The sequence below is a fragment of the Ceraceosorus guamensis genome (assembly GCF_003144195.1).
Source record: "Ceraceosorus guamensis strain MCA 4658 unplaced genomic scaffold IE81scaffold_74, whole genome shotgun sequence".
Taxonomy (NCBI): Eukaryota; Fungi; Basidiomycota; class Exobasidiomycetes; order Ceraceosorales; family Ceraceosoraceae; genus Ceraceosorus; species Ceraceosorus guamensis.
Genome location: NW_020290069.1, coordinates 1 through 23,973, shown reverse-complemented (window position 1 = coordinate 23,973; position 23,973 = coordinate 1). Strand labels below are relative to the sequence as shown.

Here is a 23,973-nt window from a genome sequence, read left to right as displayed (position 1 = left end):
AATGTGAATGTGAATGTGAATGTGAATGTGAATGTGAGACAGCAGATGCATGTGCATGCGCGCATGTATGATAAAGGTACCATCATCCATGCACTAACTCATCCATCCATCCATCCATCACGCGGCCCCAACACGCCCTCTTGCAGCGGCATGAATGCCAAAGCATTTCAGAAGAAACAGACGAACACAGCGCTATTCTGACGGCAGTCGTGAGTGGCATGTAAAAGTGCGAGTCAGCAGAAAGCCTCGCCTCATACTGTCGCTCGATCGATAGCTGCATGGTCAAGGTCACAGCTGAACTTTGCGCTCCACCACCATTCCCCGCCGGTTCAGGACTGCGCCGTTTGGTAGGCGGAAGAGTAGTCCCTTCTGAAAGCAGCGTCAAAAGCATTTGAACGACAAGCTCGAGGGTCTCTCTCTCTCTCTCTCCTTCGCTCTTCTGCGTAGCGCTCCGCACTCGTCACACCTTCATTCCTTTCGAGTGCGTTGCTTATTCCAGTTTGTCAATTTCCACGCGCACCACATTGAGATCTCCTACACGGCGCGGTGCATTTCTCGCCAATCGCGCGTACGTCAAGCAGGTTCGCCCCGACGATGCGCTGCTCAGTCCCTCTGCTCGTGTTCGGCGCTCTCGCTCTGGCGTCCCTTGCCAGCGCCAAACCTGTCAAGCTTGGCGTAATCACCGAGCTCGTCAACTTTGGTGTGAGTGACGCGCATTCTACGGCCCCGGCAGTGTGCCCTCTGGCTGACGTGAAATGATCCACGCACGCGTCTGTTCCCCCCCGGGATTTCTACGCCTGCAGGACTCGCTGACGGACAATGGCAACGGTTCCTATCTGCTCACTAACAAGACCTGGCCTGCTGATCCAGCCTACTTCAATGGTCGATTCTCCAACGGTCCTACTTACGTCGAATATCTCGCTCGCTCGCTCTTCTCTCGCTCACCAAGCGGGCCGATCACGGACCAGGGGTTGAGGGATTTGTCGTACGGAGGCGCTACGATCGACAATACGCGAGTGCAAGGGTATACTGGTCCGAAGAGCACCATTCCCGTACCCGACGTATTTGCTCAGATCGACACCTATCTGTCCTCCAAGCGAGGCAGCATTCACATCAGCAATGCCAAGAAGCTCTTTTTGGTCAGCGGAGGCTTGAACGACATTTTCTTTGCCATCGGCACGCCCATTTTCGAATCGCCCGAGAAATTTGCGGAGGGCAGCGCGAAGAGATTGATGCAGGCCGTCGAGGCGCTTCGCAAAGCCGGTGAGTCTAGATGCGGGTCGGGGCGCAAGCACACCACTGATATTGGCTAGGCTCATGCTTCTTCTTCTTCTTTCCACATTCCGCTGTAGGCGCCATCCATTTCATCATCCCATACGGCCCCAAACTGGACGCGTTACCATACACTTCCGCCTCCTCTCCATCCGTACAAGCCTCCTTCAGCGCCTACTCCAAAGCTCTTCACCTTGCTCTGCAAAAGCGCGCAAAAGCGTACCTACGCGCTCATCCCCTGCTCCGCATCGTCCTCTTCGACGGCGACGTGGACTCGACGCTGGGCGGTGGAGACGCGTTCAAAGTGACGGACAAGCCGTGCCTCGTGGGGGCTTATGGCGAAGCTCCTCGATCTCTGTGTGCCGAGCCAGACCAGCACCTCTTTTGGGATCTATATCATCCCACCGTGAGTCCGCGCAGGTCAGATCGTGGTGCGCCCCGGCGTTCCTATATCCCCGTTCATAGACATGCAGGCGCACAGCAACCCAGCGCTTCGCTCACACACACACACACACATGCTTCTCCTACCGACGCCACAGACCAGAGCGCATTCCTTCTTGGCTCAAAAGGCTTTCATGGCTATCAAGAGGGCTGGCTTGCACAGTATTCCTTCCCCTGCCGCGTTCCGCACATCTGCGAACGACGAGCCCACTTTTCAAATTGGCATTTCCAGACAGGTGCACATTTAGCACGTGCGCTCGCTCTTGCCCCTCAGCGTAGCAGTCAGACACGCTCCTTGCTCCTCGCACCTCGCTCCTCGCACCTCGCACGCGCTCCTCAAGACCGACTTGAAAGCGCAATCACACCGCTTGACAGATGGCGTAGGGCATGTCTTGTCGGCGCGTGGCAATGTTGAGAGTTTGATCATCGTCACAAAGCGTAGAGAAACGGAAGGGGGTGGGAACATACTCGAGTGTGCGTGCAGAAGAAGAAAAAGAAGGTGAATGGTTGTGAAGGGGAGAAAGACAAACATGCAGTTGGTGTAGTCACGAGAAGATGAAGAAGGACGGGCATATAGTGAATGATGTGCATGAGAGCGGGGGACTTCTCAATCACGGTGACCGGCAAACGTTCGTCGCAGCAGCCTTTTCTTTTGAGGGTCGAGATGCGGTACCTGATTACGCCTTGGAAGATGTGCCAGCGCTCTTTCTGATCGCGCTGACTCTTTGGGAAAACGTGTTGGTATCCCTGGCGGTGGGCGTAGCGCTGCCAGCGCTCGATCCAAACTCTGTCGTCTTGGCCGACGCATCAACTTGAGGCTCGCCAATCTCGATGAAGGCGGCCAAATCTTCCGGGCTAGAGTACCATTCCGCCGAGTTGGAGGTCCTGGCAGACATGGGCTGCTCGGCGCTACTGTTGACGCTAGCGCGAGGCGCAGCGTTTTGACCCGTCATGGCGGAAAAGATGCCTGGACTCTTGCTGCCCTGGCTGCTCGAAGTCTGCTTGCCGCGTTTTTCCAGCGGCGTGTTCAGATTCAAGGGTCCGAGCTGGGGCGGAGAGCTGCTGGTGGCAGGCTCGTTGCGCGATGCCACTGTGGAGGTGCCGCTAGGAGCTCGTTTCAGCGTATCTCTCCAGCTCTTGATGCCTCCACCTGCAACCGAGCTTCCTTGACTGCCCTGCCTAGAGTGTCGAGAGCGGATACTGGCCGTACCGCTAGCTTCCCTGTGCGTGCGCGCAAGGTCGCGATACTCCTTCTCCCTCTTCTTTCGCAAGTCTTCCTTGTACTTGCGATGCGCCAGCTCGCCCACATCGTGAGCTCCGTTGCAGCAGGCTCGGACATTTTCCAGCCCATCATACCCTCCACGTTCTTGATCCTCCTCCAGCATCTGCTCGGCAGTCTGCAGACGAGGATCCGCAGGCGCTGCGTAACTCGTGCGCGAAGATGGTCTGTACTGAGAGCTTTCTCCGTAAAGATCAGATGCGAGATTGCGCGAGTGGCCAAAACTCTTGCGGGATGACTTGCCGTAGCTAGACGGACTAGATGGACCATTGTTCCTTCCCACCTCGCCCCACTGCGAGAGGTATTCGTGAGCTGCCGTATCGCGTCGCTTGTTGCTAAGAATGGACGAAGCACCAATCGTACCAGCGCGAGGTCGAGGGGTGGTCTCGGTGTTGTCCCCCGTGTCGAGGATGTTTTCCGAGCGCGTACGTGCTCCCGCGCCAAGCGAGGCCATGCTGCGTCTAGGAGAGAGCAGACGGCGAGAAGTGATCGAAGCAGCGCGGCTCGAGCTGACTCGCTCGCGTCTAGAAGCCGGCCGATCAGGATCCGCCTCGTCTGCGCGGTTAGGCTGCATGGCGAGCGTGGACGCGCCGCCCCTTCCGTTCTGCACCCGACCAAGACCAGCGTTGGCCTGCAGCTGCGTTCGACTGGTCAAGTAGCCCAGAGCAGAGACCCACATTTCGTGTCGCTCGCGATTAGGAGCGGTAATCTTCATGTCCCTAGCAGGAGTCTTGACGATGATGCTGAGGTGATACAGTCCAGGCGGACTTGGGTTGTTGTCCTCAACCACTTCAATGTCCTCGATGACTGCGCTCTTGTAGGTGCTTTCCTGCACTCCTTTACCTCCGGGATCGGTCATTGTCCAGCTCAGCATCTTGGTGTAGGGATGCAGCCAAAAGTACCTCTGATGGCGCTTGTCTGATAGACCCGTCCTGCCTAGCCCACGACGGACATACTTGTGCATATAGTTGCCAATCATCGTTTGAGTGATGGCGGCAATGACCTCTGGGTCCGTACCGGGAGGCATGCCCTTGGTGCTGCTTGGACCTGTTGCACCAGTACCTGGGTTCCGAGCATCAACGTATTCTGAGGCTCTGGACGAAGCGATAGACATCCGCGGACTAAGCATCGAAGTCACGTCTGAGCGGAAAGATCCTCCCGATGGTGCCCGCAAATGCTGCTGAGCCAGGTTCGACGCAGACACGCGGCTTCGACGACTGGCCACGCTCGCCGCATCGCCCGGCGCCGAGTGCTGGTTGGAAGCGATGCGCGAATGAGGGCCGTTGGGCGCCCCTCTGCTTGTCGAGTCCGTGCTAGCCATCGCATTGCTCGAAGCTGCTCCGCTGTAACCCGAAGCGCGGCTTGCGGAGCGGGCCGGTAGGGCATCGCGTTCTCCGGGCGGAACCTGAAGAGTACTGCCTCGCCGTCCAGCAGCAGCAACCAGCTCGGCTGGAGGGGGCGACGTAGGGCGAGCTGGGGGCTTGTCTTGTGCACTGTTGGAAGTGGACGTACGTCCTCGAGGAGTGGGACGATTAGGAAGGTTCGCAGGAGGAGGCATGCTCGGTGGAGGAGGCACATCCATCACTGGAGGCTTGCTGCGATCCGGGATCTGGCCCAACGCGACTTCGTTGGGGTTGGCAAAGCGAGCATCGGTTGAGATGGTCGAGTCCATGGATGGACGGCGACTGCTAACGCTAGCTGCAGCTTGTTGACGCGTCAAAGCACCCACAGTGTACATCATCGTGGAGGATGTCGGATCGATACGAGTGCCATCTCGGTTGCCGCCAAAGGTGGAGACGGAATCGCGCACGTGCTGATGGGCAGCACCGCCGCCGAGCATCAAGACGTTGTTGGGAATGGGAAGACCAGCTCGTGTGAGTTGCGTCTCTTGAACCCTTGCCCACATCTCGTGATCCGTTTGTGCAGCAGACTCTTTGAGTTCGCGAGCCTTTGCAGCAGGCGGAGATGGGAAGGCTTCAATGTCGGCAGGCGTGGGGGGCGAGTCGACCTCGCTCTGGGTCTGGGTGGACTGTTCCGTGCCGCTCCTGTCCATGGCGACAGCTGCGTCATGCTTGCCGTCGTCCAGCTCGAGCGCGGTACGATTGGGGCTGAGCGAAGGAGCCTCGGAGGCATCTTCAAATGCATCGTCTTCTTTTTCATTGTGAGTGGCGATGATCGCCCGTGCCTCTTCCAGCTCCGCTTTGGTCTCCTCAGCTGAATGTTCAAGCTCGCGCTTGGCGCTCTCGGCTGCCAAAATAGCTGCAGCGCTGGCCTGAATCTCTCTGCGCAGTCGCTCGAGCTCGTTCTCGAGCGTCGACAAGCGCTCGCGCATCTTCTCGACTTCCTCGCGACTTTTGCGAATGATCTCGTCGCGCTCTCGAAGGTTTCGATTGAATGCCTGCTCCAGGTCTCGCACATAGGCATCGTGAGACAAATGGAGGTCTTCGATCTGGCTGGCATGCTTGCCATCTTTGCTCTTGAGCGCCTTGTCGTGGTCCGCTTCAAGCCGGTCAATCGCGCGTTTGTGAGAGTCTTTCGTTTCAGAAACCAGCTTGCGGTGGGCTTCTTCAGCAGCCTTGAGCGTCAGTGCGCCCTTGGCGACTTCCTCTGCGAGCGCCTTGGCATGTCGAGTGCGCGCTTCTTCAGAAGCCACCTTGTGGGTATCATTCTGCTTGGCCAACGCAGCAGACAGGACTTTGACGTGCTCTTCTTCCTTGTCAGCGACAGCGCGCTCGGCAGCCGCTTCGCGCTCGTCGAGCGCCTTGGCGTGCTGAGCGACCAGCTCGCTCAACGCGCTTTTGTGCGCATTTTCACGATCCGCCAAGAGCTTGCTGTGGTCTGTGTCGCGCTGATTGAGGGTATTGGCGTGTTCCTCGCGAAGAGCTGCAAGCGCAGCGAGTTGCTCCGCCACAGCGGCTGCATGATCTCGATCGCGCTTTTCGAGGGCCGAATCGCGCTGCTCGAGGGCCTGAGCATGCGCGTCGCGGATAGCAGAGAGCGTCTTCGTGTGCTCCTCCACCACTGCAGCGTGTTCGCGTTCCTTCTTCGCGAGCTCGTCGGCCAACGCGCTGGACTGCGCATCAGTCTGCATGTTCTTGTCGTCCGCAGCAGGAGGCAACGGTCCGCTGACGGAGCGTGTGACTTGCTGAGCAGAAGCCAGGTCGCGAGCAAGAGATTCATCGCCGATGAAGGAGGTCCCGCCAGCGCGATCAGCATCGTCACCCAAGCCTTCGAGCTCGTCTCCGAGCGTCTCGCCGGCGAGGACCATGGATGGAGGACGCGGAAGTGGATCGACGACGGACGTGTCTGCTCGTTCTGTGCCGTGCCATTGCTCTGTTGAGTGGCCAGTAGAAGAAGCGTCGTGCTCGTCTTCGCCAGGCAGGTACGCGGTCTCGACCAGAGGGCTTCCCGTACCAAAGCTGACATTTCGAGGAACATTGGCACGACGAGCGCTTCGTCTGAGCCCGGAGCTCGACGATGCTGGCATCTCCGCCACTTCGTCGTCCACTTGTCCGGCCTCATCTTCGTCATCGACAGTCTGGTCATGTGCAGATCTGGAAGGACGTCCAAGACCGATACCAAGACGAGATGCAATGTTGCGACCTGTGCTGCTTTTGGGCACGCCTCGCGCTTTGCCACGCTTGGCCGAAGGGCTGTGCTCGACAGACTGATCGTCCCACAACGCGGCATCGTCCTCGTCGCTGCTCTCCACATCGCTAGCTCCGGGTGCCTTGAGACCAGCCTTGGTGAGCAATTGTCGGAGCTCTTCATTCTGCTCCCGCAAGCGACGCTTGTCGAGAGTGTCCTTTGAAGATTTTTTGTGAGCCATGGCAAGCTTTTGGCGCAGCTCGGAAACGTTTCCATCTTTGCTGAGTCGACCAGCCAGTGGCGAGGTCGCAGCGGCGAGCTCATCTTCGTAAGCGCTTCCAGGCGATGCTGGGACGTTGCCGCTCTCCAAAGCAGCGCGCCTTTTGTTCGATGCAGCCTCGCGCAGATTCTCCTCGTCCGTGCTCGCTTCCAGACTCTCGTTGCCAAGGTGCATGCTGCGACTAAAGCTCCTGCTAAAGTTTGGCCGATCTCCATCCTCTTTGGCCTTACTGAGCGCCAGGTTGAGTTCGCTTACTTGCCTCGCCATGCCAGCCATCTCCTGGCGCGCAGTTGCAGTCTCCTTTTCGCGCGACTGGTTCAGATTTTTCAATTCCTCGTGAAGCTGTTCAAGCTCTGCTACTTGGGACTCCGATTCTCCGCGCAGCGCGTCACGTTCCTTTGTCACCTTGATTCGGTCGTCCTCGGACTTTTTGAGCGCGCCTCTGTGCTCGGTCAGCTCGCCTTCGAGCTCGTCGCGCTGAACATTGAGATCCCAATTCTCTTGGGTGAGTTTGTCTGCGCAAGCGATGTTGCAGAAAGAAGGTAGGCAGACCTGCGTGTCAGTATTTGGGCGCATACATGGCGCGTCTGCCTGGTCAGGGACCCGCTGGACGCACCTTCGACCTGAATCAGAGCCAATGCTCGAGGTTTCCACTGTCCCAGCTCCTTGTCCGTCTCTTCCTTTTCCTCTGTCAATCTTCTGATCTCGCCATCGCGCTCGAGTAGCAGCGCTTGGAGACGCCTGATCTCATTGACCAGATTCGCCTGAAGCTCGTTGACCAGGCTCTGGTCACCGCTACCCGTGGGCGCGTTTCTGTTGCGCTCTCGACGAGAAGTCTGACGTGGTGTAGGGCCTTGCGTGCTGCTCGGAGCTAGATCCAGCGATCCTCTGGCAGAGAAGCTGCCACCGCCGGTTCCACTGACGAGTGCCGGGTTGCGAGACAAGAATGCTTGTCTGGACGTGGTGGGGCTATCCATGGGCGAGACGTTTTCGCTGCCCATGAGGCCCTCTGCATCGCTCGAATACTCCTCCCCATCGCTTCCAGCTGCTACAGACCGAGTCCACGCGGCAGTCTCGTCGGTGGCCATGCGAGACATGTTTGCAGTGAGCGTTCCGCTCCTCGGCATGGCGGGGGGAAGAGGACTCATGGCGTTGCTTGCAAGTTCTGCGTTGGATTTTCGCACCTTGGGACCTGGCGTGGTGCCTGTTCCTCGACGTTGACTCGGTCGAGGCGGTGGGCGAAAAGCCAGCTCTCCACCCAACGATGAAGCCGGTCGAGGCGCAGGAGAAGGCGGCTCTCCCACGTCACCTCCTCCCGACGTGCGCGCGTACGACATGGCGCCTACTCGACAAGAAGCTGGTGCGGCGGCTTGTGTGCTTCCGGGATGATGCCTCGAGCGATCGCTAAGCTCTGTCGATGAATGTCAGGAGCGCTCTGTGCGTTTGATGCTGTCGAGAAAAGACCCTGTACAGAGGTCCAGAGATCGCGCCCAAGCCGAAACCGGAGGGGAACGGGGCAGCTGAAGCGAGTCCAGAGTGGTGGTGAGAAGCTTCTCTTGAGAAGTGGGATGGTTGCACGTGTGGCAAGAGGCCGCACTCGGGACCGGCATGGGATGATGGGGGTGGGGAATGAGGAATGAAGTCGTCGAGAGTCACGAGGGGGGTCGAGAAATGAATCACGAATGCATGCGCCTCTTGCTTCACCTGCTAGTGCTGCTGATTCACGATTGACGCGCGTGCTGTGCTGCAGGCTTGTGTGCCGCGAGAATCAACAACACACACCAGCACCGACCCCATAACCGGCTTGCGCGCGCGCGTGCATGCATTCAAATTGGTAAAGGGGACAACTGCAGCGTGCAGCAGCAGGACGCGTTTGTGTGAGAAGCACGCCGCACGCACGCGCGCGTGAGCAAGAAAGTACGCGCGGTAGCTTGAGTACGAGTACGAGTCAAGAAGAGTCAAGTGTCCGATGAGGATCACACGCCATAACACGGCCCGCCCCCCGCCCGCCCGCCCATATCTCATCTCGCTCCCGCCGTGTGTCCCACTCAAGACTCATTCCCCTCTCATCCCACGCAAACATTGCCCAACCTGCTCATATACGTTTGGACCGGTGCAGATCTAGCGACGTTTAAAATTCAAGGTCGCGCAGCGATGCGTACGGACGGTACGTGTCCTACCAAGCGCATTCATTTGGTCATCCTTCGCGATATGGACGCTTCAAATCGTCGCCCGCGAGTGGATGTGTGTATAGAGTCACAAGTTCATGACCGCGGCCCGCAACACTCACCATTTGACTTTCATTCAGACTCGAGACTGGCGTAGCGCACGATTCATAAACACCAACTCTGCTCTCACGACTTGTACGCGCGCCTTGGACACGCGGCGGGACGATGATGTTGTGAAGTCTGCGTCGCGTTGCGTGTCCGGTCCGACGCGTGACTTTCAGTGCTCTGCGCTTCTTTATTCTGGATTCAAATTTTCGAAAACCAAGACTTGAACAGCACTGACTCTGACTGTTCTACCAAGCTTTGAGCTGTTATCGATGCATGCAGCAGCAACAGCAGCAAGCAACACCGCGCGCGCGCGCGGTCAAACGCGAACTTTCCGTTGCACTGGGCGGGCATGCAGCAGGAATTAAGACGTCCGTCCCAGGCATCAGTGCGCTGCTGCGCGCGAGTTTCTACGCATGCACCGCTGCGACGCTATGAAGAAAAAAGCAATTAAGCCCGCGGAAGCTGATGCAGGCTATAGCCCTCAGCACATACATCGTATAGCTGCAAGCATCATGCAGCGTGCTCGACCTAGGCGCCAGCGCCATCATACGAGTCTTCAGCAGCCTGCTGGATGCTGGCGTGACATGACTGCTGATGCTGCGCATGCCGCGCTCGGACGCGTCGCTCGCAAACACCGCGGCGCTTGGACGCGGCCGAGGAACTGGAGATCACACGTGATGAGCGTTGAGGAACACGTGTTGCTCACTCGTGCGCCCGGCGCCCCGTTCACAGAACCACGCCCCGCAAAGGGGCACACACACGCCTCCACCTAGAACCATGCGGAAGTTGAGCGAGGGATGCTCATCAGCTTCTGTCTCTGCAGTGGAACATACAAGTCAGAAGAGTCAGAAGAGAAGAGTCACTAGTCAGAAGCAGTGAGCAGCCACAAGTGTGAAGAGTGGGAAGGGTGAATCCTGAGTCAATAAGAGCTTCCGTAGCACTACTTCGACACCCGTCCGCCCCCGCCGTTCAAATCTGCTCCTCGCCCCTTGCGACATCATACAAGTGAAGCGAAGCTCGCAGGAGCCTTCTTGCGCTGCTACACGCGTCTTAGGAGATGTGGCTGTAAGTGCGCGGAGGATGGCGTGGTGAAGGACAAGCATGTTCAAAGTCGTGAGTGCAGGTCCAAAACACACGATCCAAGCTCTCGAAGCTCTCGAAAGGAGTCAGCCAAGCTCTCCAGAAAAGGCGTCGAGCATACAACCATGCAAGCACCACCCACTGCTGTCGAGGAGCAAGACCCGGTCTCGGCCTCTGCGCCAGGCTGTGCTCCCCACACCTACGCGCCCTCCGCAACGCTTGCACGCGCAACCTATCGACATCTGCTCTCCTCCTCTTCTCTGGTACCCAGCAACCCGTTGCGCGTCATTGCCCACTGTGACGTGGATGCGGCCTATGCAGCTTTCGAAGGTCGTCGATTAGGTTTGGATCCTCACGCGGTGCCGTTGGCCGTGCAACAATGGACAGGTCTCATAGCCGTCTCCTACGCCGCTCGAAGAGCAGGAGTGACGCGCTTCATGAACATCGAAGAGGCCAAGCAAAAGTGTCCAGATCTGAGATTGGTGCACGTCTCCACGTATGCTGTGAGTCTGCGGCTGCCTGCTGTGCAGATTATGAAGATGCGAGAGAAGATGAGCTCACTGGTGCTTGAGCCCTGTCCTGCGCATACATCCAGCCTGGCTCGCCCGTTGCAGGCTACAACGCCGACCCTGATCCAAGCACGCACAAAGTGAGCTTGGATCCGTACAGGCAAGAGTCGCTAAAGCTGTTGCAAATCTTCAAGCAAGGCCTGCCGCTCGGCGCAGTCGAAAAGGTCAGTCAACAGTCCCTTGGGAAATGCGTAGCGTGGAGCAGGTGCACGCAGTCACTCTCCGAGTCCTGCGCAACCCAGTCCCAGTCGCTTACCCTTGCTCTCGCAATCGACGCGTGATCGGGCAGGCGAGCATAGACGAGTCTTACTTTGACTTGACCATCGAAGTCAGGCGGGCCATCTTGCAGGCTCATCCTCACTTGTCCAACCCTCCGCTCACGTCCGACCATCCAAACCCTCTGGATGCTCCACTGCCTCTGCCCGTGCCCAATATCCTCGCATGGGGCGGAGAGCGCGGAGAGGTGGTACCGGCGAAGCCCGTCTCTGGTCCAGTCGGTGACGACATGAGCATACAAGCGGTATCGACGACATCGGAGGAGAGACAGTGCAGCTGGACGGACGTGGCATTATGGTTCGGAGCTGGCATCATGAGCGATGTGCGCGCGCGCGTTCGGGAAACGCTGGGATACACGACGAGCGCAGGGATCGCCAGCAACAAGACGTTGGCAAAGGTGAGCCGCTGCGGTGGGCAGTGAGGCACGGGATACCTCCAGGACTCACTGAAAGGTGACTTGTTTGTCTATACCAGCTCTGCTCTTCCATGCACAAACCCAACATGCAGACTACCATGCTGCCCGCCGCCGTGCCCGGCTTTCTGCAAGATCTGCCCTTTCAAAAGTGAGTCCAGGCATGTGAATCGGGTTGCTCGCCCTTGCTGAGCAGGCGGCTGATCTGTAGCGCTCACATTCCGCTACTAGGATTCGCTTCTTGGGAGGTCAGCTAGGCAGCGCGATGGCCGAAGAGTGGGGCAACTCCACCGTGGGGGGACTCTGGCACATTGGCAAGGACGAGATGAGGGCTCGATTTGGAGAGGAGAGCGACTGGGTGTGGAATGTGAGTGACGCATCACGCGCACGGTGTTCTGCCATGACCTAGTTGCTCATTGATCGACTGGGCCTTGCGCTGCGGAAAAAAGGTTCTGCGAGGCATAGACCACGCGCCAATCGTGGATCGTATCTCTACCAAATCTATGCTGGCTGCGAAAGCGGTACGACCTCCCATACGCAAGATGGAAGAAGCATACCACTGGCTAGAAATCCTCTCTACGGAACTGGGCGTCCGCTTGAACACTGCCAGACAAGAGAGCGAAGGTCTGTGGCCCAAGACGCTGACTGTGAGGTGGTTGGTAGCAGGAGGCAGACCCCAGAGCAGGCAGGCGCGATTTCCATACTCGAAGGATTTTGCCGGTGCACCAACTCTTGGTGGAGCGAGAGGCTTGGCATCCGCTTCCGAAGCTGTGATCCCAGACTCGGAGAAGGAAAAAGCTACGAACGACAGGATGTCGCAAGTGCAGTATTCGGCTGGCTCGGCGTACATCTTTGGACGCGCAAAGGACCTATGGCGAGAAGCCATGGGGGAAAGGCTCGCCAGAGCGGGATCTGCGACGGGCGTGCAGGCGGACAATTCCAAACCCATCATCAACATCAGTCTGCAATTCAGCGGACTCGAAAAGCTGGAAAGTGGACAGAGGGGAATCGAAGCTTTTCTTGGCGCCGACACTAGCACAAGCGCGAACTCGAATTCGAATTCGAATTCGAGCGGCCGCGCTACCGAAGGCTCGCCCGGATCGAGAAAATTCGGAAATGGCGCGAGTGGGCAAGCGTACACATCGAGGCCTGACAGTGCCGAGCAGGCCAGGCAGAGCGGCAATCACAAAGGAATAGCAAAGCTCTTTGGTCAACTCGCATCGCCTGCCGAAAATCAGCAGGCTGCGCTCTCCTCGTCGTCCGTCGCTCCCAGCTCGAGCTCGAGAGGGGCGCTCAAGCTGGAAGAAGATCTGTTGCTGGATGACCTCGACTTGCCCGACGAGGGTTCGTCTGCGCCAGTCCAGGCGAGGCGCGAATGGAAGTGCGAAGAGTGTGGACAGATGCTGAGCTGGACGGATGAGCTTCGGCTTGTGCAGTCTCGGCCTGGGGACGATCCTTCCGGTAGTGCGCGCGCACTCCTCGCTAGACAAGACGGGGCTCAGGACGCCGAAGCAGACTTTCTAGCCTCGGACGAAGAAGGAGAAAGAGAAGGACTTCAAAGCTTAGGGCAGTCAAACCCATCCAACAAAACCGGGAACCAGAGCGCATGCTTGACAACGCCCGACATGGAAGAGGAAATCATGCAGAGCTTCCACAATCGCATTCAGGATCACTCGGACTTTCACTACGCCACGAAGCTTGCTGAACAATTTGGAGATGCGCGCTCCGGTAATGCAAAGAATGCGCAACCTTCCGATGCACAAGACCAAAGAAAGAAGAAGACGAAGAGGAGGAAATTGGAGAGCTTTTTTGCCAAGGGAAAGTGAGGCGGGAGGGTGTGAGCTTGGACACCTATTGCTTGCCTACTTCTCTCCTTCAACTTGAACGTGTAATTGCTATCAAGCAGGCTCGCATCAGTCGTCTTGTACTCTGCAGCAGTGCACTGCTCTGTGCTGTCAAGTGTGACTACATGTATATTACTCTTGGATGCAATGTACAGTACCACTGGATTTGCTTGATTGCAAGCCATGCTCAAAAGCTGCCTCCGCAGCAGAGAGAGATTGTTGGGTAGGCTTCAGCTCAAGGCTTGACGCCATCCAGCTCGCTGGCCAGCTTGACTCCGTCTGAGCCGGAGTTGGTCTGCGTGCGAGAGCGCGCAAAGGGGAGCGATGTCAGCGCGAGCTGCGATCCGCTTTGCTGGTAGTCCCTTGCGAGCCTTGCGTTCGGTAACAAGCAGCATTTCTACTTCTCTTCTTCTTCCTCCTCCTCCTCCTCCTCCTCCTTCTTCCCTCATGCGCGCACGTGGAGCACAGAAGCAAAGCCGATCAGACAGACCGACTCACGTGGATGACCACGGCAGGGTTCTCCTCATCTCCCTTCTTCTTGATTTCGTTGCCCCTCTTGGAAGTGGCCGTAGCCTCTCCTTCAACAACCTCCTTGACCTCTCCCTTTGGATGTCCTTGGCCCCACTTCCAGCTGCAAAGTCAGTATCGCGCACGCGCACGCGCGAATGGAGCGAGCAGGCGGTTCAAGGTTGTGAGGACGAGCAACGAAGGGCTGCGAAAGGGCAAGCGTGGAGCTGAGAACTTACGAGACTTCATCGCCCTCTTTGAGATCTTGAGGCGCCTTGGTCATCTTGTTGACAGAATAGGTGGGGTGTTTGTAAATCCGAGGTGGGCGATGCTTCGCGAGGTGAGACACCAAAGTTGTGATTGAGCGCTCGGGAGGGTTGTGAGAGCGGCACGATAAGTCGAAAAATGACGGGCACATTTAGTACGAGTCAGAGTACCTCTTTATATGCCCGTGACTGCTCCGATCCGCGGTGGACCCTCACGCACGCAGAGACTCCACATTTCCGTTAACAGCAAACATCCAAAGTCGTGAATCCGTACCACCGCACAGCCCCACATGCGCGAATGACGCTTCTCAACATCTCAGGGAACCTACCCAGACTGTGCAGCGTTACAACTTCTAGCTCCGCGATTTACGCATCTGAACATCTGCTCAGCTAAGCGTACCTGTGGCCCCGCTCAACCACGAATGTGAACATGTATCAGCTTAGACATCACGAATTACGTCCCGTGGGTGGTTACGTCACCATCTGACATTGCGTAAGCCGGACAGGAGGGAGCACGGGGAGCGTCTTGTTGGTCAAAGTCGCGTGCGCTCCATCGAAGCGTCCTGCACGTCACCATCACGCAAGGGTCCACGCGCGCACACGCATGCATGCATGAGTCTTCGTCGCAGGACGCATGCGAGCGCGACTCTCGACTTGGCTTGGCTTGAGCGAGCCCACACCAACATGACCGCCTAGCCAACGCACGGTCAAAAGTCGTGCATCCTGAATGGAAGTCATCGATCCAAGTCAGGAAGCGGAGGGTCCTGGCTTTCTACGCACAGACCCATCGGTCAGCTCGCTACCTTGACTAGGGTGCGGTCAAGGTCTGGCGCCTTTGCGTTGGGCGTGGAGCGATCAGGCACCTATTGATCGCGCGTCGTCAACCCGAAGCGAGGAAAGCACTCATCAGCATCTCCATCCAGCTCCAGATGGACACACCGCAGCTGCGGCACACACAACACCGCCACTCTAGCATCGTGGTCAACGTCGCATTTTGGATTCGTCTGTACCAAGCGTTGTGGGATTTTAAAGAAAAGAAGACGTGGCAAAAGGTAGGGGAGCGATTGAATTGTGGTGTGAGCGGCCTCTGTCGCCGAGTGCATCACTCGGCGCTCGACCGATAAGGTGTGGGTGCACTGGGCAGCGATTCAAGGCTCATCACTCGAATCGAAATGAAGCCACGGCCAACGGCTTTGCCGAGACCAGATTCAGTCCATTGATGAGTAGGTTAAACAAGGCGCAGGCGGGCAAAGATGGGTTGCTCTTGAACCTTGTTCACCTAAGATGCGCCATTCACCTTGTCCCGGAGCGTGCCGAGCCACTGAACATAGCTCGGGCTCTGTTCAAACCTGTCCTGCACCAGCATGGAAAGGGCGTAGAGTCTCAGAGCCGGCTCTCCGTCTTCCTTGACGATAAAGACGTGCGGCAAGTAAGGTCCTCTGCGCGACACCCTGACACGATCCACCAATGTCCGCACGCGCTTGTTCATTGCGTTTTCTAGCACCGGCAGCGTCGTCTTTCAAGCATGAGAAGAGGCGTGTTAGAGGTGCCAGGATCAGGCCGAGGACATCTTGCCGACTCACCTTTCCACCTCGAACCGACTGATAATTGTCCGCTCCGAACACATCGATGCAGAGCTGCGGCACAGCATCTCTTCCGAGCCAAAGCATAACACCTTCCGGCCCAGCATCGATCATGTACAGCCCATGCCTCTCGAGCCTTTCCGAAGAGAGGTTGAGCTTGGCGGGGAAGATGACTGCTTCCCTGCCATTTTCCGACCTGTTCGTGCCGGCTTCAGGTGGCATGTTGTGCAAGCAGTAAAAGTCTGGATGTATGTACGGGATCAAGAGCTGAGCCGGTAGCGTTGTGAGCAGGGCTTGCGCATACGCTCTCAGATCGGACGGAATCTGAGAACTGGCCCTGATTCCGACGTGTTTCAGGAGGGAAAGAATGAGCAAGGGCAGTAAGGCCATATTGGACGCGATGGCCAGTTGAGGACTAGCGCCCGATCCGGCACTCGTCATCGTCGCCTTGTAGGTCTGCAGAATATCCACCATCTTGTTCGACAAAGCGTCTCTCGCATCTTCCAGTCTGTGGTGGATGCTGCGTTCCACTGCCTTGTTTGCCAGCAGCACGGCCACTGCTACTTGATCCACGCCAGCGTATACTTCCGACAAGCTTGTAGTAGTCGGTAGCGCCAAGTTGACCACTCGGATGCGTCTTTCGCCGTAGCTGGTGCTGTGCAGGACGACGCTCTGCAAGACAATGAACGGCGCGTTGATCGTCTCCTCGATTTCGCATTCGATGGCGTAGCTCTGGTCCAACGGGACAGCCGGCAGTGCGAGTAAGTCCGTAGAGCGAACGAAAAAGTTGCCATGGAATCCAACAGCTCTGACTCCCTTGGTTGCGCGGAGTCGCAGGACAGCTTCGAAAGAAATGGGACTGGCCAAGACCTCTCCAAACTCGTGGGCAAATTTGGCTGCATCTTCGGCTCTCCCAGCATGGAAAGCGGGATAAAAGTACGTTTGACCTCCAGTGTAGCGAGGCAGGCACGCGAGCGTGGCCACGTCGGTGTAGCTCTGAGCAAAGAGGAACATGTCGACGCTGACTTGAGACCTAGAGCAGTCGATTGGGAAGGTCTTGTAAAAGGTGGAAGCAGCATTGAGCAAGGTGCTTTCCTTCGAGGTGCCGAGCAGCTTGATGTCTTCTCTGTTCTTTAGTGCGCCAGGCCCGACAGTAGGCAAGCTGGCTGTCAGTACCATGATCTTTCCTCCGATTGCAGAAACGAGCTTGTACGCGGCTTGCAAGCTCGCGCCGAGGGCGGATCCATGAACAAGCGTATCTTTGAACATGTCGGGTAATCTTTGCAAAAGAGCTTCGACGCCAGCTCTGCACTCTGTCAAATTGACCAGTATGTCGTTTGGCTTGGGCAGGAACACGTCGTCCAGGTCGCTCACAACGAGCATTTCCGGCTCAGTCTGGCCCACTGGTAAGCAGAAAAAGTGCAAGGCGGTGTCGACAGCGATGATGGAGATCTTTGCCCGGTTGTCATCATTGGGCAAGCGATCCAATGTCTCGAGGATGGTCTTTGCAGCTACGGACACCATTCCGCTATTCACGCCAACTTGACTGACGTCAATCAAGAAGACATAGACAGGAGGTTGTGGCGGTCGAACCTGCAAAGCGTTTGCCGTTGGGGGTGCATCGTGTGTCAAACTGGCTGTATGCGCATCCAAAACGGACCTTACTCGATGAGGGACTCACCATGTATTCTCGGGGGGCGATGAATTCGACGACGGAGTGGTTGAGCTCTGGGCGCTGGTATCTGTCAGCAGGCTGATTCGTTTCCTGATCCCAGTCGAAAAGGTTAGGCACCTCGTTGGAGATGTTGCACATGCAGCATTTCCACCGGTTGCCGCCCTCGATGAACGTCACGTAGGGGTTGATGTAGGTGCGGCAGCGTCTGCAACGCGCAATAACAGTGTCGCTAACCACTGGCACAGGCTGATCTCCATCTGCTTCCCTGACAGATCTGTAAGGGGACAAGACCAATCCAAAGGGAATTTTGGACTTGTTCAGGAGCGCCGATGTGGTTGGCACCGCGTTCAGTGTGCATCGCTGGTACGACGGATCCGCATTTGCGAGGGGATTCTGCGAGACGCTGGCCCCTGGCGGCAGCTTGATCTCTGGCGGGGGTCTGTTCAGGTCAGTGACGACCGGATTTACGCCTGACAGATTTACAGTGAGCAGCGGATTCTGCGCAGGGTTGCACGAGTCAGCGAGCACTAGCGCGCGTATGCTCCGCAGAATGACCGTTGACTTACCCCTCTAGCTCCGACCTGGCTGCCGATGCCCATGTGTTGGAACTGGTTGGCGAGCCCGGACACTCCTTGCTGACCTGGATAGGGCTGCTGCGCATGACCATTGGGTGCCTGTTGGCCGGGGTAAGCAGCAGGCTGGCCATAAGGAGAAGCCGTCGAAGGGACGCCAGGGCTGGCTCCAGACAGCTGCGTTTGAGGCTCAGGAGCGCCAGGCGTGAACAGTTGAGACTGCTGAGTGTCCTGAGGGATGTGACCGGGATAGCCAGCACCACCTCCCGCACCCGGGTCGAATCCACCCGAAAAGGAAACGCTGTTAGCTGCCAGGTGAGCAGTGGGATATGCTCTTCGTCTGGATGCGCCAGGCACTGCCGCTGCGCCAGCACCACCGCCTGGTGAGGTTGGAGGACCGCCGGGACCGGGAGGAGCGCCAAGCGGCGTACCGGTGGTCGGAGGACCACCCAATCCGGATGGGCCTCTCATGGAGGGAGGCCCTTGCATGGGCGGCAGACTCATGCGAGCTTGGCCTTGAGGATGCGTCGGTCTAGCGCCTGGCATGCCGGCGTTGGGCGGCGTCCAAGATGTGCGTCCCGTAGCGCTCTCTGCGGGAGAAGAGAGGATTTTCATGGATTCAGCTTCTTGTCGGAGCAGCTCGTCGCTCGCGAGTGCCGACCCACTGACCTATGTACACATTGCGGCCGGCACTCTGATCCCTGCGTTGGTACAGCACGGGGGAGGAGGGGGGCAAGGCATAAGGGATGGATTGCGGGAATGGGAGGTCAGCTTGATCCTCAGATAGGCTCGTTGTGCTGGAGCCGTGTCTTCCAAATGGATCGAGAGAGTGTAGCCAGCTTCACGCGGCAATCTTCACTGATCGAGGAGGTCCACGCATGCCGTTCCAGTGAAGCTAGTGCTGAGCCTGAGCTCCGCCTATCCTAGCGAACGCCTGACCTCCGCCTGTCCTAGGGAAAGGCTGCCCTCCTAATCCAGCTCAAACCATGCACTCACCATTGCGCCGTCCACCCTGGGGGCAAGACAGGCGGAGCTCCAGACATGTCGGGTGGACGCTATGTACGGCGATTGCAGGTCTCAAGAGCAAGATTAGTGCTACGACCAAACGGAGAGAGGCTTTGAGCTGCGCAGTGCGAGTACGTTGTATGCTCGCGACTCGAGAAAGAATGCAGTACTTGCTTTGCTTCTCGAGGTGGACCGAGGAGCCGCGGGTGGTGATCCGTGTTGGTTGCGCTGCTGAGCGTTTTCGTGAGTCTGCTAGCTATTATGATGCTCCGGCGGGTATGGGGCGGCTGCTTGGTGGGTGAGGACACAGACGTCAACTCGATCGTGACCGACGAGTGTGAGTGAGAAGATAATGAGCGCGAAGGTCAGCAGCGCTGGCCATCGCTGCTTTGGAGGGCGCGGGCATGCGTTGCGCTGCGTCTTCGTTCTGCCTTGCGCACCAACAGCAGCGATCGAGCGTTGGGCGTTCGTGCGACACCGCGCGCAAACCGACGCCATGCCATGCCTGCGCACGCGCCTGCCATGCTGGAAGGCTGGCCGCGGGCTGATGCGTGGCACGGGCGCATTCTATCGATGGAGCTGCAGCATAAATCACGTGATTCGAGCTTCAAGTGATTCTCGAATCGTTGAGTGCTGCGCGGCTTTTGCTTCTTGCCTTCATGACCCCTCATTCATACGCTTGACTGACCCAGGACTTTTGACTCTACCGGCTCAACCTTCACATCCGGCTTACGGGAAGTTCACATATTTCGCGGTGTTGGAGTGCTTGCCACTGATTGTTAGACTCATGGGTGGCTGCGGCCGAGATTGTCGATACGGCAAGTACGCACTCATCAACGCTTCGCCTTTGAGATGACGACCAGACAGACGCCAAACGCTCGTGACTCTTCGGACTCTTGAATGACACCCGCACAGGCTGCCTTTAGTTCGATTGTGCACGTAGACCACCGAGACACAGTGTCACGAAAGCTCAAGTGACGCGATGGGCTGGTTTGATCATGACTTTGGACTGTGAAGGACGATGCTCCGCGACGATGCTTCGCGGATCAATCTGAATGCCTGCGACTCTTCATGGCCTGGACGTTGTCGTGTGAGCGGCAACGTGCCGGCGCACGTCCGTGCAACTTCCAGCAAGCAGCGCGTAGGCGAGGGGAAAGTCGTGAAGCTCGGCTACCGCGGTCGGGCGGGCAGAACGATTCCCTGCTGCATGCATGATTCGACCTTACGAAGTGCGCACAGGGGCCACCCGCGCGTGCTGGCTGCGGGGCTCGGTCGGGTCGGGCTAGCATGGGGTTCATCAGTCACCAGTAGTAGCAGGATGAGCGGCTCCCAGCTGATCGCGGTTTGACGCGTGGGTCTCGGCCAAGACCGCGCGTGTATATATAGGGACACTCACGACTCGAGTCGCGACTATAAATCAAAATGCTGTAGACTACTCCAACTACTTGTATGTGCATGTGGGTACATCATCAACGACAATTTGCATGCGAATGCACATGATGCCATCGGCCCTTGCCTTCGATGCAGCGAGGCGGGATATGAGGGGAAGGGCAGCTCTGCAGCCACAGCACGTACATACGTATACCGAGACCGAGCGACATCTTGCGTTTCATGGAACAGCAGGAGGAAGAGCGCGACGGGGGCTGGATCGAGCGAAGCGGTCAAAAGTACGTGTATACATGCACGATGTTGTATGCGTCTCATTCCCCCACGCCACGGGCGGCCTTAATTAGTGATTCGGATGCAGCGGCGGCATAGCAGGTACCGCGTATGGTACGACGCCCTGGACCTTCCGCGACGCGTGAGCCCAAACGCGGTGCATGAGCATGAGCATCAGCAGCATATGCTCTGATGGCCGCGCTTGCCTTTTGATTTGCGCAGCGACGTGAATGAATCCTGCATCATGCAATTCCCCAGCATGCACTTTTGACTGCAGCAGAGGCACGTACAGTACGTGCGATGCCTGCGCGCGTGTGGCGCGAGGCAAGAGGCGATCTTTTGCGCCCGCACGCACGAACGCACGCGCGCACACGCGATTCGATACCCGCTGATTCACATTCATTTCGTGCGCGTGCTTGATTCACCATTTGATTTGATTCGAGTCTACGCGCGCGCGCGTGCGCGCGCCGCGCCGCGCCGCCACGGCGGCCAGCATTCACCATTGCAGCATGCGCGATCGCACCCGGGCTTCTGCTGCAACCAGCAGCAGCAGCAGCGCAGGGACCGCAATCGAATCTCGCGCGGTCGCTTCCAGCAAGCTCTGTCTGACTCGTGACTCGTGACTCGTGACTTTCATTTTGACACTTTCTCGCTGCTACGGCTGCTCACCCACCCTGCATCCACTCCTCGTCGACCACATCTTGACACTCATTCGCTTCGCATCCCGTCCCGTCGCATCGCATCACGCCGATTGTGATTGCGCTTCTTCCACATCGTCACGCGAGCGCTGAAACCATTTGGTCTCCGCCCTCTGGCTAAACATCAACTACTGCCTCCTTGACAACTTCGCAAGCTAGAACTTCTGCGCTTTTCAGGCCTTGCCTGGCTTTGTGGCTGCTCGGGCAGGGTGCAGTCACTCGATACGCAGCTCCAAGCAGCATCTCGCGCAGCATATCACTGCTTACAATTTTCGTCGAGGAAAGGACTTGAAGCTCGTTCCGCACGGCCATCGGGCTCGAGAGAGAGACGAGCATCCCAGTCGAGCGCGCGTCGGGTCTCGCTCATCACGCGCGCTCCATCCATACTCGACGAGCTTCGAGGCAATCGCTCGAGCGCACAAAGTCTGGTCTCGCGGTCTTCGAGATACCGCGTTCCATCCCTGCGTATAGCACCAGGCCTAGCATCCAGGTGCTACGTTCACCATGTCCAACATCTACAATCATCGAAGCTTGGTGCCAGCGGCTACCGGTGGGCCACCTGCAGCAGCGCCGCCCAGCGCATCCACCGCCAGATTGAACGACTTGCTGGACTTTGTCAAGCACGAGTTCGAAGTGATTGGGAATGATGCGACGCAATTCAAGAACCAGCGCGACGAGTTTGAACACAGGCGTAAGTGCTCTGAGCAAAAGTGGTGCACGGTGACGACGAAGGGCTGTGCTCTGGATTCAGGAGATGCAGCGTAGGCTACCCCGCGCTGACTATACATGCACACATTCCCCCCTCTTAGTATCTGCACAAATTTCTGAGGTGCAAGTCATGCAGCAACACATAATGGATCTTGAAAACAGGCATAGCTCCATGGCACAGCAGTAAGTGATGGCTAACACTCTCGATGGCGTTCACCGACTCACCTCAAGCTTCCCTCTGCGGCTCGCCTGGGCAGGTATGAGGAGGAGATCAAGAGGTTGCGCGCGCTGCTGGACGCGCGAGGAGGGGCGCCCGACGGATCCGGACCCCTACCCGCAGGCGGCGAGAGGGGCGGACCTCCTCCTGCGCCTCTTGGAGGTGCTGGCGGGCCGCCGCCGCATCTTCCTACTGCCCCTCCTTCTGGTCCTGCTAGCATCGCACCGCCTCCAGCAGGCGCATCCTATGGCAAAGGTGAGCAATGAAGATCACTCTTTGGGCTGACCCTTTTCCGACCTCTGACTCTCGACCTTCGGTGGTATTGACGTCTTGCAGGTAGCTCAGCGCCATCGCCTTATCACCCTGGGCCTCCATCACACATGCCCTCGGGCGCGTATCCGCCTTCGCGAGACGCGCAAAGTCCTGGCCCGGGTCCAGCTGCTGGCAACGCCAGTCTCGCTAACCTGAGCGAGATGGATCCTGATGAGATTCCCAAGGATCTGAAAAAGGAAGGCAGCGATTGGATGGCCATCTTCAATCCCAAAGTGAAGCGTATGCTGGATGTGAATCTAGTACACACGCTTATGCACGAAAGGTGAGTGACGATAAAGCGCGATCCACTACTGCCCTTCGGTCTGCTCACGTTGACAACCCCCGATCCGGTCTTGACGAACGGCAGCGTTGTATGCTGCGTTCGCTTCTCGCCTGATGGAAAGTATTTGGCGACTGGTTGCAACCGCAGCGCTCAGATCTACGACACCAAGACCGGTGCCAAGACTTGCGTCCTAACGGAGCAGACGAACAAACGGGGCGACTTGTACATTCGATCGGTGTGCTTTTCTCCGGACGGTCAATTCTTGGCGACTGGAGCAGAAGATCGGCAGATCAGGATATGGGACATTGCAAAGAAGAAGGTGAAGCACGTCTTTGCGGGGCACAAGCAAGAAATCTACAGCCTCGACTTTAGCAGGGACGGACGAATCATTGCCAGTGGATCTGGAGACAAGAGCGTGCGCATTTGGGACGTGGGAAGCGGAAAGTGCCTGCACGTGCTGTACACGAGCCCCAACTTGGAGCATGGTCCCAGCGAGGCGGGCGTGACGAGCGTCAGCATCAGTGCGGACAACCGGCTCGTAGCCGCTGGAGCGCTCGACACGCTGGTCAGGGTGTGGGACGCCAAGACGGGCCAACAGCTGGAGAAGCTCAAGGGACACAAGGATAGCATTTACAGTGTTGCTTTCGCTCCCGATGGCAAGAGCTTGGTCAGCGGCTCTTTGGATAGGACACTCAAAATTTGGGACCTCACTGCTACTGCAAGGGCTGTGGAGAGCCACTCTACAGACGATGAAGATCGCACTTCGAAGGCTACCTGCGCATCCACTTTGCTCGGTCACAAGGTACGTCTCCAGGCGCTGCATTTAGCGCTGCTGCAGATGCTGATGATCGCTCGCTCGCGTCGACCCGCCCCAACCTTGCAGGACTATGTCCTCTCCGTGTCATGCTCACCCGACGGCCACTGGGTTGCATCCGGCTCCAAAGACCGTGGCGTGCAATTTTGGGATCCCAGATCTGGTCAAGCGCAGTTTGTGCTATCTGGTCACAAGAACAGCGTCATTGCTATCAACTTGTCGCCGGCTGGCAACCTGCTAGCTACGGGCAGCGGCGATTTCAACGCGAGGATTTGGGCGTACGATAGGGTTTCGGAGTGAGCGGAAGCTGGGCTGATGGTGTGGGGGGGGGGGGGGGGGGGGGCTGCGTTTGGGTGA

At 57.7% G+C, this 23,973-nt stretch overlaps 6 protein-coding genes across 6 annotated transcripts; 3 read left to right on the top strand and 3 right to left on the bottom strand.

The window, feature by feature from the left end:
- The first annotated feature begins 127 nt into the window (after positions 1-127).
- IE81DRAFT_368444 (hypothetical protein) lies at positions 128-2,142 on the top strand. Its single transcript, XM_025517148.1, has 4 exons — positions 128-702; positions 804-1,263; positions 1,353-1,678; positions 1,812-2,142. Exons 1-4 carry the CDS (start codon positions 595-597, stop codon positions 1,959-1,961), a joined length of 1,044 nt encoding a protein of 347 aa, XP_025367399.1. The 5' UTR covers positions 128-594; the 3' UTR covers positions 1,962-2,142.
- IE81DRAFT_342839 (hypothetical protein) lies at positions 2,091-8,508 on the bottom strand. Its single transcript, XM_025515716.1, has 2 exons — positions 7,477-8,508; positions 2,091-7,375 (listed from the first exon to the last, which is right to left on the bottom strand). The coding sequence occupies exons 1-2, from the start codon at positions 8,195-8,197 to the stop codon at positions 2,391-2,393; spliced, it is 5,706 nt and encodes a 1,901-aa protein (XP_025367398.1). The 5' UTR covers positions 8,198-8,508; the 3' UTR covers positions 2,091-2,390.
- A 1,457-nt stretch (positions 8,509-9,965) lies between these two features.
- IE81DRAFT_325753 (DNA/RNA polymerase) lies at positions 9,966-13,478 on the top strand. The gene is made up of 6 exons (XM_025514618.1): positions 9,966-10,719; positions 10,812-10,949; positions 11,075-11,458; positions 11,536-11,624; positions 11,705-11,840; positions 11,923-13,478. Exons 1-6 carry the CDS (start codon positions 10,342-10,344, stop codon positions 13,297-13,299), a joined length of 2,502 nt encoding a protein of 833 aa, XP_025367397.1. The 5' UTR covers positions 9,966-10,341; the 3' UTR covers positions 13,300-13,478.
- A 319-nt stretch (positions 13,479-13,797) lies between these two features.
- On the bottom strand, positions 13,798-14,107 carry IE81DRAFT_293693 (hypothetical protein; the record flags this gene model as incomplete). The annotated part of the gene is made up of 2 exons (XM_025512013.1): positions 13,798-13,948; positions 14,064-14,107. The coding sequence occupies 2 exons, from the start codon at positions 14,105-14,107 to the stop codon at positions 13,798-13,800; spliced, it is 195 nt and encodes a 64-aa protein (XP_025367396.1).
- A 958-nt stretch (positions 14,108-15,065) lies between these two features.
- Positions 15,066-19,322, bottom strand: IE81DRAFT_325751 (putative SEC24-COPII coated vesicle component). Its single transcript, XM_025514617.1, has 6 exons — positions 18,917-19,322; positions 18,590-18,621; positions 17,915-18,510; positions 17,355-17,846; positions 15,674-17,266; positions 15,066-15,606 (listed from the first exon to the last, which is right to left on the bottom strand). Exons 1-6 carry the CDS (start codon positions 18,961-18,963, stop codon positions 15,370-15,372), a joined length of 2,997 nt encoding a protein of 998 aa, XP_025367395.1. The 5' UTR covers positions 18,964-19,322; the 3' UTR covers positions 15,066-15,369.
- Positions 19,323-21,786: 2,464 nt separating this feature from the next.
- Positions 21,787-23,916, top strand: IE81DRAFT_293682 (WD40 repeat-like protein; the record flags this gene model as incomplete). Its single annotated transcript, XM_025512011.1, has 6 exons — positions 21,787-21,973; positions 22,092-22,173; positions 22,248-22,462; positions 22,544-22,802; positions 22,887-23,604; positions 23,686-23,916. The coding sequence occupies 6 exons, from the start codon at positions 21,787-21,789 to the stop codon at positions 23,914-23,916; spliced, it is 1,692 nt and encodes a 563-aa protein (XP_025367394.1).
- Positions 23,917-23,973: the final 57 nt, after the last annotated feature.

Excerpts from the sequence above, each read along its gene's own strand:
- IE81DRAFT_368444 (XM_025517148.1), top strand. The coding sequence starts at position 595 with ATGCGCTGCTCAGTCCCTCTGCTCGTGTTCGGCGCTCTCGCTCTGGCG. Across the intron at positions 1,264-1,352 it reads CGAGGCGCTTCGCAAAGCCG|GCGCCATCCATTTCATCATC; the intron begins GTGAGTCTAGAT and ends ATTCCGCTGTAG. Across the intron at positions 1,679-1,811 it reads GGGATCTATATCATCCCACC|ACCAGAGCGCATTCCTTCTT; the intron begins GTGAGTCCGCGC and ends CCGACGCCACAG.
- IE81DRAFT_342839 (XM_025515716.1), bottom strand. The coding sequence starts at position 8,197 with ATGTCGTACGCGCGCACGTCGGGAGGAGGTGACGTGGGAGAGCCGCCT. Across the intron at positions 7,376-7,476 it reads GGCTCTGATTCAGGTCGAAG|ACAAACTCACCCAAGAGAAT; the intron begins GTGCGTCCAGCG and ends TCGCTTGCGCAG.
- IE81DRAFT_325753 (XM_025514618.1), top strand. The coding sequence starts at position 10,342 with ATGCAAGCACCACCCACTGCTGTCGAGGAGCAAGACCCGGTCTCGGCC. Across the intron at positions 11,625-11,704 it reads CAAGATCTGCCCTTTCAAAA|GATTCGCTTCTTGGGAGGTC; the intron begins GTGAGTCCAGGC and ends TTCCGCTACTAG. Across the intron at positions 11,841-11,922 it reads AGAGCGACTGGGTGTGGAAT|GTTCTGCGAGGCATAGACCA; the intron begins GTGAGTGACGCA and ends TGCGGAAAAAAG.
- IE81DRAFT_325751 (XM_025514617.1), bottom strand. The coding sequence starts at position 18,963 with ATGTCTGGAGCTCCGCCTGTCTTGCCCCCAGGGTGGACGGCGCAATG. Across the intron at positions 18,511-18,589 it reads CGGCCGCAATGTGTACATAG|AGAGCGCTACGGGACGCACA; the intron begins GTCAGTGGGTCG and ends CTTCTCCCGCAG. Across the intron at positions 17,267-17,354 it reads TCGCCCCCCGAGAATACATG|GTTCGACCGCCACAACCTCC; the intron begins GTGAGTCCCTCA and ends AACGCTTTGCAG.